Source organism: Leopardus geoffroyi, chromosome C2 (assembly GCF_018350155.1).
Source record: "Leopardus geoffroyi isolate Oge1 chromosome C2, O.geoffroyi_Oge1_pat1.0, whole genome shotgun sequence".
NCBI lineage: Eukaryota > Metazoa > Chordata > Mammalia > Carnivora > Felidae > Leopardus > Leopardus geoffroyi.
Genome location: NC_059333.1, coordinates 110,472,280 through 110,485,739, shown reverse-complemented (window position 1 = coordinate 110,485,739; position 13,460 = coordinate 110,472,280). Strand labels below are relative to the sequence as shown.

Sequence of the window (13,460 nt, the reverse complement as noted above, 5' to 3'; positions counted from 1 at the left end):
TCCTGATCTGAGTCAAAATCAAGTGTCAGATGGTCAACTGACTGCGCCACCCATGTGTCCCATTATATATTAACCTTAATTAACTTTGGCAAATACAAATCTGGACCTGTGTTTATCACGTGGCTTTTCATATCTCTGAGCTTTACCTATAAACTTACCCAATGATGCCACATAACCTCACTTTCAAAAACATTTAGGACTGTATTTGCAAAACTGCTTTATAGAGGAAGTGTTTTCAGACCTGCTTTTATTTTGTACTATTGTATCAATTAATGTTTTGAGCTGCAAGTAAAAGTATAGTTATACCAAGGAGTTTAAAAAAACTGTTCACTTATCTCTGTCTCTGTCACACACACACACACACACACACACCCACCCCAAGTCAGGTGAGCTTGGGAAACCCTGCGTACTCCATTTCTCTTTGAGAGATTCAATGTTGGATCACTTAGGAAAGCTTTTTTTAATATGTAACAGAATCTTCAAATAACAGTGGCTCAAACACTGAAGACATTTACTTCTGTAGGCAAACATGTGACTAAGGGGAGGCAGTCTGGGTCCAGTGTCGTGAGTAACCCAACCCCATCTCTTCTTCACCTGCATGCAGTGAGCTCTGTTCACTTTTTGCCCCCATGCATATAGCTTCAGGGCTGCAGATGGTTTCTGCAGGTCCAAACATCATGATTTCATTCAAATACCTAGCAGGGAGGCAAGGCTGAGAAGGAAAGGCTGACCAAAGGGACTCCTTCCTTAAGTGGCTTTTCTTTTTTATCAGCAGAGGAAAACCTTTCCCAGACAGTGCCCGGGAGGCTTCTTATGTTTCATGGGTCAGTCTTGGGTCACAAGACTTGTCATCAGTAGAAGAGAGGCTGGGAACGCCAGCATAAGACAAAGGGGAACAGGAGAGCCATGATTGTTCAGGTTCAGCCATGCTGCACCCCCTGTGGCTGGACACACTGGGACTTGGTAGACAAGAAGCAGGGGAGGCTGACAGCAGATTAGATGATAGACACTTCCAGCCACTACCGAGAAATCATCTTTTCCACAGAACACTAACATACAAGTAGTGTGGGGAAAAAAAGAAGAGCTCTGTAAAAGAACTAATGCCTTGCCTTTCAGATAAATGCAGGAAGGGGGTGGGGCATTAGCTCAAAGAGGCCGGAAGTGATTGGAGACTCAGAACCCACTTCCTTTTGGCTGGTGTTAGTCATCCAGCTGTGGTTCATGTGAGTATCTTGGTAGTACCTTTTTGTTCCCACCAGCCCAGATGTGTCCTCCAGCATGTTTGAAGCACACAGATATATGGGCTGGGTCTGGGTGTCCTGCACAGCACCAAAAGAATGCAGAAATCTAGTCTAGTCTTGTTATCTGTAACAAGAAAGTATAGTAAGTATAGTCATGTTCTGATTTGTGTTTTCATTCTTCTCAATTCTCTGCCCACGAATGACCCAGCCCTGATGTTTTCGGGTACTCCCTGCAGTTAGGTGAGTTGTAATAGTAATAATGATGACAAGAACCCATATTATCGAGCACGTACAGTACTCAGAGTGCATATGCAACATACCGTCGAGTTGCTATAGCAACGTAGTATTAGTAGTATTTCCACTTTACGACTGTGGACACTGAGGCAGAGAGAGAAAGGCTCTTCCAAGGTCTCTCAGAAAAGACTCAGGATTCTAATCTGAGTCTCTGACTCCAAAGCCTCCTCTCTAAACAATTTCTTCATGTTCATTATGTTTTAACTTTATTTTTCTAGAATATTTTCACCTTTCCTCATCCTGTAACGTCATTGGGGAAATACAGCCTAGAAGCTTGCACCTTTTATTTTGAGAAACACCCTTACTAATCTTAGGAGGAAATTAGAACCGGTACCAAATTGCATTTACGAGCTTTCCTCTGCCTTTTAGATAATCTAGCATCAGAGTACAGGGAAGAGAGTTTCCTTTTTGTAACATTTCCTTCCTGAAGACATTAAGGCAGTAGGTTTTCATTTCCTGATTCCTGGTTCCATAAATGTTACATATATTGACATAACTTGAACTCTAAGACACATTACAAATCCTGAGGGCTTAAAAAAAGGATTTTCTATAATGGATTACTACCAGATCATGATCCACAAGTTCAGGGACTTAAGTTAGAACTTGAGTGTTCCCAAGCAGTTTGAATGCCCAGTGGCTTAAAGCTGTGCAGGCTCCCTGCAAAGGGTCACGGCCTGGCTTGACCTCATTTTGAGTTTTTCCATTTTGAAGTCTTTCCTATTATAGAGAGCTCAAGTCACCTGACATTGTCTCTCTTCCTCTGCAGAATAAATTTCTTCCTCAGGAAATTAACTTTTAAGAGAATCTTGGTTAAAGATTGAGTGGTTTGGGTATCATTTCCTCTAATTTGTAGGAAGAGTTGACATTGCTGTTCAATGTTGAAAGCTGTGGTGACTGGGAAGCACAATATCAATGTCTGGGGTTGAGTAGAACTGGGCTCAAATCCTGGCCATGTGACCTTGGGCAAGTTACTGTTAATCTTTTCGAGCCTCAGTATTATCATCTGTAAAATGGGTCTAACGGTTCATCATCTTCATGGAATTTCTGTGAAAATTACATAAGATAATGCACATAAAGACAGCAAATAGTCTCTGCTAAGTGACTGATACATGCTGAGTATCATTATTATTCCTAGTCATTGTGTTTTTCTCTAAGGATCTTGGCACAAATTAAGTTACTGCCCTTCTTCTAGATTATTTTACAGTTTTAAAAAATGGTTTGAGACCTTTAGCCGTTGCTATACATCTGAAGATTGTGGTACACTGTGGAGTCAGACGTGATTTATGTCCCCCAATACATGATCTTAGAAATACACGTGTTTAACTCAGTGCCTCTCCCTCCCCGTTCATGTCAGATGGCAAGGATAACCATTGATCTACGTTTATTCCTTTATAAGTTGATGTTACTCATGTGTACACTTCTTTAGGATCAATTGTCTTGCAATATCCCTCACAACTGATTAGGAGACAGTATAAGTTTGTGGCTGAAAAAAGTGAATTCGGTGTATTTTTTTCCATTCATTCAAGGAAGCCAGCAGAAGTAAACCTGAATATGAAGATTACTTAGTAATTTGTAGTAATCCTGTTGCCAATTTAAGAGGCTGCCTACTTGCTCTTTAGAGCTTGCTTAGTTGTAGTTATGCCAGAGAGAAAGCTTCAGGAAGGTGGTAACAGCCTCTTGGACTTGCCCATCTCCTTTTTTTAAGGACCATGGGTTCAGGGCATCCCATGGGCATAGGGTCCTGGGCTGTGGAATCTGGAGATCGGTGTTGAGAGGAATGAGGCCTTTCTAGTCCTGTGATGCGTCACTAGTCATGTTTTTTGGTGACCATGAATCACAGCAGATCCTTATCTTACCAACAAATGTGGTCCTTACAACTATTTGTTACATTCTTGACAATGAAATAGCAAGCATATGGCATGTTTGTTAGTCTTCAGAATTATTTTGAAGAACTGAACAAGTAAGACTGAACTCAGTTTCTGGATAAATACCATGCCTTGTTTTGTTGGAGTACTTGCCACATTATGAATTTCTTGAGATACGTATTTAGTTCAAGTTGTGCTCTGTTCACTTGCCCATTTGCAAAGTGCATGCGATTATCAAGCCTTGAACAAAATGTCAAGCAATTGAAATGCATGATCTGTCAGGAAAATTAAAAATAATAGCTAACATTTACTGGTTGTGAGTGAGGCATGACTGTAAGAACTTTACTTCCAACAAAATAATATATGACTTAGATTTACAAGTAATAAATATATTACTATATCACTTAGTTCTCACAACAATCCAAGGAGAGTGGTATTGCTATCCCCATTTTACAGATGAGAAAGTTAAAACACCAAGGGGATCAGTAATGTGCTCAAGATCATGAAGTGAGTAAGTGATAGAATTGGGATTCTCACCAGGCATTCTAAATCAAGTCTCTACTCTTACCTGTTGTACTTCATTACTTTAAAATTGCACATTATTTCACTAAATACTTGTTTGTATTATTCTAAAACTAAGCTTTAAAGTTTAGTGAAATCAATGTCAGTCATGTGACATAATGTTTCAATCTCTTAACTCAAAATAAATTTCTCCATTCCAGAAATGTTAACTAGGGTATTTTTATTCTAGTTAAGCACAAGATCAGATATGGGGATTTAGAAATCATGTTTTCGGAAGGAGAAGAGAAATTAATGGAAATTTGCACCAGAGGAATTCATATGCATGTCTTAAAGGAAAATAGGAAGAAACTCTGATTTTATCAAACTTCATCCAGTCGTGTGAATCAACAGGCGGGGAGAATGGCAGAGCCATTATAAATCCTGAGAGAACGGCAGGGGTCTAGGAGAGGATCTTGGAGAATGACCCAAAAGGAGGATGACTTAGAAATGTTACACAAGCATGAGAAGAGGAAGGTAGAGTTTCAGTATGTCACAGTACTCCACATCATCAAATTTTGTAGATGTCAAGAATAGTAGTGAAATTCAAGTCATTGGGTTTGGTGGGATGCTGGGCCATGCTGGCCTTGGGGAGCAGTTTCACTGGCACGTAGGCACAGGGTCTGAGAAACCAAAAATGCAGGCAGTGAGTAGCTCAGGAGACGTCTGTCTTGCACCAGCAGATTCAAGTGAAGGTTTTTCAGGACAGGGCAACTGTGTACATGTTTTAAACGAAGTCTCTGGAGCTACTTACTGCATCGGTAAAAAGTAAACATCACTATCTTGATGTATGCGAAAAATCATATTGTTTTGGATAATTCATTGATAGCATCAATTCTTTTAAATTTAACTCTTTTATGAAAAGAAGAATTGGAGGTGCTAGTTGGGTTTCCATCTGTCAGATTTTGGCTATAAAAGAAAGTCCCATACCAATGCCATGGTAAAATATGAGACGACTCCTAGGGCTGAGGAGCAGTGGGTTGTGGGAAAGCTGGCCTTCACAATCAACCCGTCCCCTCACTTCCCCCATCACATCTTTCCTTTCATATGTATGGCTCCATCTTGGTCAACTAGCCTATTTCCCATTCCTGGTCATCCTTATTATGTACTTAAAGTAAAAGGTTTGCTAATAAAGGTTAAGTTGGGAACTAACTCTCTCTAAGGTATTTGCATGTTTAAGAGTACCCCCCACCTCCAATCATAAGGCAAGTCCAGATGGGTCTGTGCCTAGGAGAAAGACCTGTTCTGTCACCACCTCTTCCTCATGACTCTTAATGGACCCCAGAGCTTGGGTCCAAGGAGATGATCCTGGTTACTGAATGAGATTGGGATCCAAATTTTTTTTTCCAGATGTTTCTTCAGATGTTCCAATATTATTTGTTGACTAATCTGTCAATTTCCTACAGATTTGAAATGTCACCTCTACCATGTCCTAAATTCCCAGATGTGTTTGGATCAGTTCATGAACCCACGCCTCTGTTTCACTAACCCATCTGTCAATTCATCCCCAGGCCCAGTCTTCGAATTACTGTAGTTTTACAGTATGCTTTTAATATGTCATAAGGCTGGATGGCTCTCCTTCTTTTCCATAATCTTTCTGACTGTATTTACGTGTTTATTTTTTGTACGTTTTACGATCAGCTTGACTGTTCCCATTCTTCACCACATCCCAAAAAACCCTGTTTGTACTTTGTTGTGATATGATAAAGTTCTATTTTAATTTAGAAAGAATTGGAACCTCTATAATATCAAACTTCTGTATCCATTCAGGCTTTCTTCTGAAGTATAGCAGAAACTATTTTCATATAGCAGAAACCTGTTAGGTTTAATCCTAAATATTTTATGGGTTTTGTGGCTCTTATAAATAAGATGACTTACTTGATTACATTTTCTAACCATGTGTCAGTCATATATAGAAAAGCTTTTTGTTTTGTTTTGTTTTTTGTTTTTTTGTCTCAACGCAACTACTTTATTGAATTCACTCTTACTTTGTAGTATCTTTTCAGGCAATGATGTCATCTGCAAATAATCCTTTTTCTGTAGGTCCAGAAAAATTCCATTGTGCAATAGTCACTTCAACTGTACCCTTAAACATCCACAGACATGATGCATTTATTATTCTTTAAGTTTTTCTTACCAAACACTAACATACCTATCATCCAGATATAATAGACATTAACTTTTTGCCATATTACTGTCAGATCATTCCTTTTTAAACAAAAAAGCCCTGATGTAATACTGCGGGTACATCTATAGTATCTCCACCATCATCCCATCTTCCTCTTCCTTCTCTTCCTCCCCAGAGTAACTCCTGTGCTGAGGTTGGTATCTGTCCTGCTACACTCACTAATGCATATGTATATATGTGGCTTTGGTATTTTAAAAATGTGTGCCTGTTCGGCGCCTGGGTGGCTCAGTCGGTTAAGCGTCGACTTCAGCTCAGGTCTTGGTCTTACGGATTCATGAGTTCAAGCCCCGCACTGGGCTCTGTGCTGACAGCTCAGAGCCTAGACCCTGCTTCGGATTCTGTGTGTGTGTCTCTCTCTCTCTGCCCCTTCCCTGCTGGTGCTCTGTCTCTCTCTGCCTCAATAATAGATAAACAATAATGATAAAAAAAAAAAAAAAAAAGAGCGCCTGTTATATACAGTTGTGAAATATCCTGATTTAAAAGTAATAATTAGAGGCCCAGTATGAAAAATCCCAGCCTTTCTAGAAATTGATGGGGGCAGAAAGTTAAAAGTGATCCATAATAATCTTCTTAAGAAAGCCACTATTCACAATAAGGTATGTCATCTTTTAACCCACTTTGTTAGGTTGCATATGGTAGGACCACACACTATTTGAACTGCTTAACAAAAGAATGCCTTCCTGAGGGAAGAAGAATTGAGGTATGTATTTACCACCAGATCCTGTTCTCTACTGATAGCTCTCTATCTGGTGAGAGAAAGGGAAGGGAAGAAAAAGGAAGGGAAGGGAAGAGAAAAAAAAGAAACAAAAAAAAAAAAAAAAGAAAGAAAGAAAGGAAAGAATGGAATCTCAGCAGAGGTTACTAGGACTTTAAGTAGATTTCAACAGCGAGATCTGTCACTGTTTACATGGCAGAGCACGGACTTCTATAGATGTGATTGCTGCACCTGATAGGGGTCCTGCTTGCACAAAGCAGACAGCCTTGATGAGCAGCTGGCAAACTTGGAGCACACATAAGACAATCAAAGGAAGTCTACATATAAACTTCTCCATGCAAGGAAAGGTGGTTTTTCCATTTGCCTTTTTCTGTGCAATTTAACTTCCTAATTACATGATCCAAATTGTTTCAGAGACTATGTAAACCATATGTTTGTTAAATGATAGAGACAAACATGGGGAAGTCTGATTAGCATCAACTTCCCTCAGGAAAGGGGTTTCTTACCCACCCCAGCTTAGCCTCTGTTATACTTATTGGACATGGGTGAGTAAGCAGAGGAGGGAAGTAGGTTTGTAAATAGCTGCATCTGGCTATGGATTCTCCCCTCTTCCTTCAGCTCAGGCACATATCTTAACACAGATTTTTCCTTTTGTATTAGCATGAGAGATAGGTGCCGCCTGACATTAGGAGAATGAGTTTTATCCAATAGTTAGCAGATTCAGAGGAGAAAGTAGGATTGTTTTGAACCTTTATGAGATTGAGTGTGTGTGTGTGTGTGTGTGTGTGAGTGTGTGAGAGAACACAGATGTGTTAGCAAGAGGGAATGGCTTTTTAGTTTTTGTTTCAGTTGGTTTGAATAATAGAGGGTGAGAATAAATAATTGATTTACTGTTCAATGAAACCAAGGTTTTTAAAATATAAACATATTAAGAGTAGTGAAGAAGTTGTAAACATTGTGTAATGAAGTTTACAGGTCTAGGTGAAGTAATATTGGATGCTTGCTATTGGATCAGTTAACAACAACAAAGAGCAAATGTGTTTCCTGTGTCCTATTTTGGATTCAAGAAATTCAGAGTGGGAAAAGTTCCCTGTTCAGGCCTATTCTGTGACACAAATGTACAGATGTATAGAAATGGATACCTCGAGGTGAAGTCACATAGCTATAAAATAAAGTGGCCACAATTTATCTTCCAAACTGGACATTTGAGAGGATAACAGGCATAAACTAGGTCACATAGTCACCCCAACTCTTAATGGCATTGTAGTTGTCATTGCTCCAGAGAACAATTAAAAAACTCTTAATTTTTCTACTTTTTCTGGCTTTAATTGCCTCCAAAAGACAAAGATTCAGAGCATCATTGCAGCACATTAGCGGATACTGACACAAACACTGGGGAAAATAGGAACTCAGAAAATTAAGAGGAAAAGGAAGACTTAACTAGTTAACTCATAAGAGTTTACATGGCTTTCCTGTGACCTCTTGGTCTTAAATAGGTGGAACCACTTTACTGCCGACAACTTTTTGGAACTTGAGTCCTCTTGAATGATGGGCTTATGGCATATACATTTCTTTGCCTTTTATTTCTTTGGAAAGATGAAGAATACCTATGCAGCGTCATTGGTTACGGCACTACCTGAACACCCGTATACGCAACATTAGGATGCTTGGATTTCTCTGAGAACACAGAATTCCTTTTAACTGGAAATGGGTGTCTTTGGCTAACAGGTCATCTTGTTTAACTTGTGAGTTGGGCCAAAAGAGTAACTAGAGCTACAGAGAGAGGATGGCAACAAGGAGGCCCTCATTCTTGTTCTTTCTCTTGTTTTTGATGTTGTTGAGGCTCTGCTTGTGTTCTTTTGCGGTTTGGTTTTTATCCTGGGTTCTGGGCTGTTAAATCCATGTTTAAGATCTCTAGACAACATTATAAGCATTCCCTGCTCTGCCAAAAATTGCTTTGTTTCTTGTAAACATGGTCTTTTGAAAATACAACCTTACTTGTTTGTAAAGTGTATTATTCTGCTTTCTCCTTTGATGAAAATCATGTGAACTTTGATAAACCTTATTTTGATATGAGAAATATTTTATATATGCTGGCTCTGGCTGTGTTGGTCTGCAGGCAGTCTCAGGAAAGCTTTGGAAATGATCTTGCCATGTGAACTTCCAGTTAATACAGATTATTACCGTAGCAACAAGTAGACTTGATCAGAAGGCAGTATTTTGCTTTTATAGATAATAACTGTGTGCTGTCTTTTGAAGAGAGAATACCAAACTAAATTTTAGAAAAGATTTTATAAATTTTCCTAAGGAGAGTTACAAGGGAGTGGTTGATTGGTAGACGTCTGCCACTGAATGAAAGAAATTCTAAGAAATCTTGAGCAAAGTGGCCTATCCTGAAATGCCTAGTGTAGTTGGGCATGAGGAGTTTCATTTTCTCATAGCTCCCCTGAGTTCATACATTTGCATTTATTATTAAATAAGGTGAATGTTCAATATTGTTCCTGGAATATATTAGAATATATTGCATAACCATCCATTTATTCAGCAGTTATTTCTTGAGCTTTCCCATGTTCAGCTGCAAGGGCACAGATGTGGAGTAGAGAGAGAGCTGTATCTAACCAGGGTTGGGATTTGCCAAAGAGATGAGCATGTATACACGTGGTGATTATAACTACATCCCTAGAAATCCAAGCTGGGTAATCTAGTAAGCATAAAGGGTTCAAGGACAGGGGAAAGGTGGTAGAGTCAGTGGGCTAAAGAATCATTGGGGTTGAGGGGCGCCTGGGTGGCTCAGTCGGTTGAGCGTCCAACTTAGGCTCAGGTCATGATCTCATGGTTCATGAGTTTGAGCCCCGTGTCGGGCTTTGTGCTGACAGCTCAGAGCCTGGAGCCTCCTTCGGTTTCTGTGTCTCCCTCTCTCTCTGCCTCTCCTCCTCTCATGCTCTGAATCTCTCTCTCTAAAAAATAAATACTCGTTAAAAACAATTAAAAAAAAAGAATCATTGGGGTTGAGGATTAGAAGAAGAGGGGAGTAGGAGAGAGACAGATGGTTGGAGAGGGTGTTTGACATTGGGATTACAGAGACATTGCAGTTGATTTCAATGACAAGGTCTAGGGTATGACGATGGTGGGGTAGCTGAAGGACAGAAGGTAAGATGGTTGGGGAAGGGGAAGTCAAGGAACTGACAAGCCGGGGTAATGGAAGTCTCCCCTGTGTGGAAATTCAAGAAAGTAGTGTTGTAGGGGGACCGTGAGCCAGCAACTAAACTCATAAGGATAGATAACTCAACTGGGGGTCTTTCCTTGACTTTGATTATGAGATAGAGCCGGACAGCATGAGCTTCGAAGCTAAGGACTTTTTGGGAGGAAGAAGTGATCACTGTCTAGCAGCAGCATGAGAAACCAGCTGATAGAAAGCCTTATGGGGAGGCCATGTTTTCTAGGGAGAGCCAAGCTTCTGTTAAGGCAAGAAGGTAAAGGGAGGGTTCAAGGACAGAGCTGAGGATTTACAAGATTTTGCTGGATTCCCTATATGAGGTCCATTTCTGGAAGACACAGAAGGGGTTCAGGAACAAGCTGAGGAGCTCAGGGAGATAGAAGCAGATTAGGTGTGTTCACAGTGCTATGGGGATGAGATTCCAGGGGAATGGAGAATACTGGGATCATGGGCATAAGCAGGGATAGAGAAATCAGTCCTGGTGGTTTCTGAAGCAGGTGGTGAGGCTGTGTGTGTTAGAAGGATGGCTTAGGCAGATCTCCAAGGCTCTTCTTCCCTCCTATGTCTGGTGGTTTGGAGGCTGGGACTGAGCTGTTGTTATCCAGAGCATGGGTACGTTTGGGGCTCCCTCTTTATTCTGCGGACAGAGGGAAGACTGGGGAAGTGTGCCTGTTCGAGCATTACCACTATGCATGTGTGTCTCACTTGTAATACATTATCCAGTTCCAGGATAAAGTAAAATGAAAGCTAGGGTTTAGCATTATTTGTTTTGTTTTTAAATATTTATTTTTTGGAGTGCACAAGTCACGGAGGGGCAGAGAGAGGGGGACAGAGGATCTGAAGCGGGCTCTGTACTGACAGGCCAACAGTAGAAAGCCTGAAATGGGCCCCAACTCAGAAACTGCAAGATCATGACCTGAGCCCATGTCCAACACTCAACTCACTGAGCCACCCAGGTGCCCCTAGCATTATTTAAAAAAAAACAAAACAAAACTTTTTTTTAATGTTTGTTTATTTTTTTGAAAGAGAGAGCACAAGCTGGGTAGCGCAGATAGAGAGGGAGACACAGAATCCGAAGCAGGCTCCAGGCTCTGAGCTGTCAGCACAGAGCCCCATGCAGGGCTCAAACTCACATACCACAAGATCATGACCTGAGATGAAGTTGGATGCTTAACCGACTGAGCCACCCAGGTGCCCCTTCCCCAGCATTATTTTTAATATTGCTTTCAAACCTGAGATACAATTTATACATTGCAGAAAAATAGTAATTAACAGGCTTAATTCGGGAAGATTATATTGATTCATAATTAGTATATATAATTCAGATTCTAGTTCATTTAAAAAAAATTTTTAACGTTTATTTATCATTGAGAGACACAGAGCATGAGCAGGGAGGGCTAGAGAGAGGGGGAGACACAGAATCTGCAGCAGGCTCCAGGCTCTGAGCTGTCAGCACAGAGCCTGACGTGGGGCTCGAACTCACAAACTGAGATCATGACCTGAGCCAAAGTCGGTTGCCTAACCAACTGAGCCACCCAAGCGCCCCTCTAGTTCATATTTTAAAATAAATCATTTTCAGGATGCCTGGGTGGCTCAGTCGGTTAAGCGTCTGACTTCAGCTCACGTCATAATCTCATGGTTCGTGAGTTCAAGCCCCGCATCAGGCTCTGTGCTGAGAGCTCAGAGCCTGGAGCCTGCTTCAGATTCTGTGTTTCCCTCTCTCTCTGCCCCTCCCTCACACGTGCTCTGTCTCTGTCTCAAAAATAATCATTAAAAATAGTTTTAAATAAATCATTCTCCTCCTATCCTTCCTTCCTCCCCATCACCTTCTCCCTGAATGTGACTTGAAAATGGACAGTGTCACAGTCTTATCCATTGAATTGTTGACATGTTCTTTTCCCTTTTCCTTCTAGTGAAGAAAGTTACAACGTCAATGATTATTCCTTAAGAGATCAGCTATTGGTGGAATCTTGTGACAATGAAGAGCTTAATTCTTCTCCAGGGAAGAACAGTTCTACAATGCTTTATTCAAGACAGAGCTCTGCCAGCCACCTCTTTACTCTGACAGTCCTGAGTAACCATGCGAGTGAGAAAGTGGAAATGCTGCTAGGGGCTGAGACACAGTAAGTACGGGCAGGGATGGTTTCAGAATTATCTGGTGTCATTCTTCCCTAATTACTTACCCTTGGTCTGAGACTCTCTAAAAAACTGGTGAACAGTAGCTACTATGTATTTTTTGCTGAGTACCTATTATGCCCCACACGCTGGGTCTAGGTGCTTCATGGAGAATCTCATCTTTTCATTGTGATCCTCTCAACATCTTGAGAGATGGGTGTTAGTATTTTCATCTTCATGAATCCTGATGGATGCATTGTGCTTTAGGTGGTGTGCTTTTATATTTAGAAAGTGGTTTAAAAATCACTTTATTTTAATCATTGATAAAGATATGACCCATGAGCCATGGGTAGTTGATACCTGGTAGTTTCCACATAGGCTGTAAGTTTTCCCAGATAAAGGAGGTAAGGCCATTTTGCAGTCACCTGCCTTCAGCTAGACAGCAAAAAGCCTGATGATTTCTATCAAAAGAGATACTCGGTTTGGGGAAACATTAATGAATCCACTTTCCTATCAGAGTTGATGCCGAGGCTAAATAGAGAGTCCCGCTGTGTGTGTCTGCTGGTGTACTAGTGGTCATGGTGCAGTCCGTCCTCACACTGAATGGAAGAAGGCAAGCGAGCTTAATTTTCAAGTCTACCCCCATGGTTTGGTCCATTTAGAGACAGTTGAGCAATTTATTTGTTTGGAAGCTGGAGACCTCCTCTTGAAACAGTCATAACAGGCCGGTATTATGTTGGGTGGAGCAGTAGAGGAAAGGGGAAGTTCTCTGACTCTATCCTCAGGGATCATCCTACGCATACCTCCCACCAAAATCTGCCAAGGTTCCCAGGTGGCGTAATTAAAATGGATCAGCAGCTGGTGAATAACAACCCCGAGACTGTAGCAAAATCTTAATGAAAGTAAACCCAGAGAGGTGTCCCTACCTCTTGAGAGTATTTTAACAGTGTTTCTGGGTCTTTAAAGAGAGACATCAGAAAAAGATTACAATTACAAAGCATCCATATAAAACGTTTTCGACGATCATTTCGTATCTTTTTGGCACTAGAAGTAACTTTTCAAAGGCTAAAGAAAACCAAGAGGGATAGGTTGATGTAAACTCCATTTGAGATTTGAAAATTTGCCAAAATAGAGTATTCCAAATGAACTTGAGAGTTAGCAGAGGGAGTAAGAAAAGGAGCTTCATCCTATGTGTTTGTTTACAAAACAAAGAAATGCCTTTTCTTAAGGTCCCGGAGCTCTTCCATGAAATTGCTGAAGGAGCCTG

General features: G+C 40.7%; 1 protein-coding gene across 2 annotated transcripts in view; it reads left to right on the top strand.

The window, feature by feature from the left end:
• The window catches only part of ARHGEF26 (Rho guanine nucleotide exchange factor 26), a 128,259-nt gene that overhangs the window by 101,398 nt on the left and 13,401 nt on the right, over positions 1-13,460 (top strand). For both annotated transcript variants that reach the window (XM_045503206.1, XM_045503205.1), the window contains one exon: positions 11,992-12,201. In XM_045503206.1, coding sequence (XP_045359162.1) covers positions 11,992-12,201 — 210 coding nt within the window. The remainder of the gene's footprint in view (positions 1-11,991; positions 12,202-13,460) is intronic.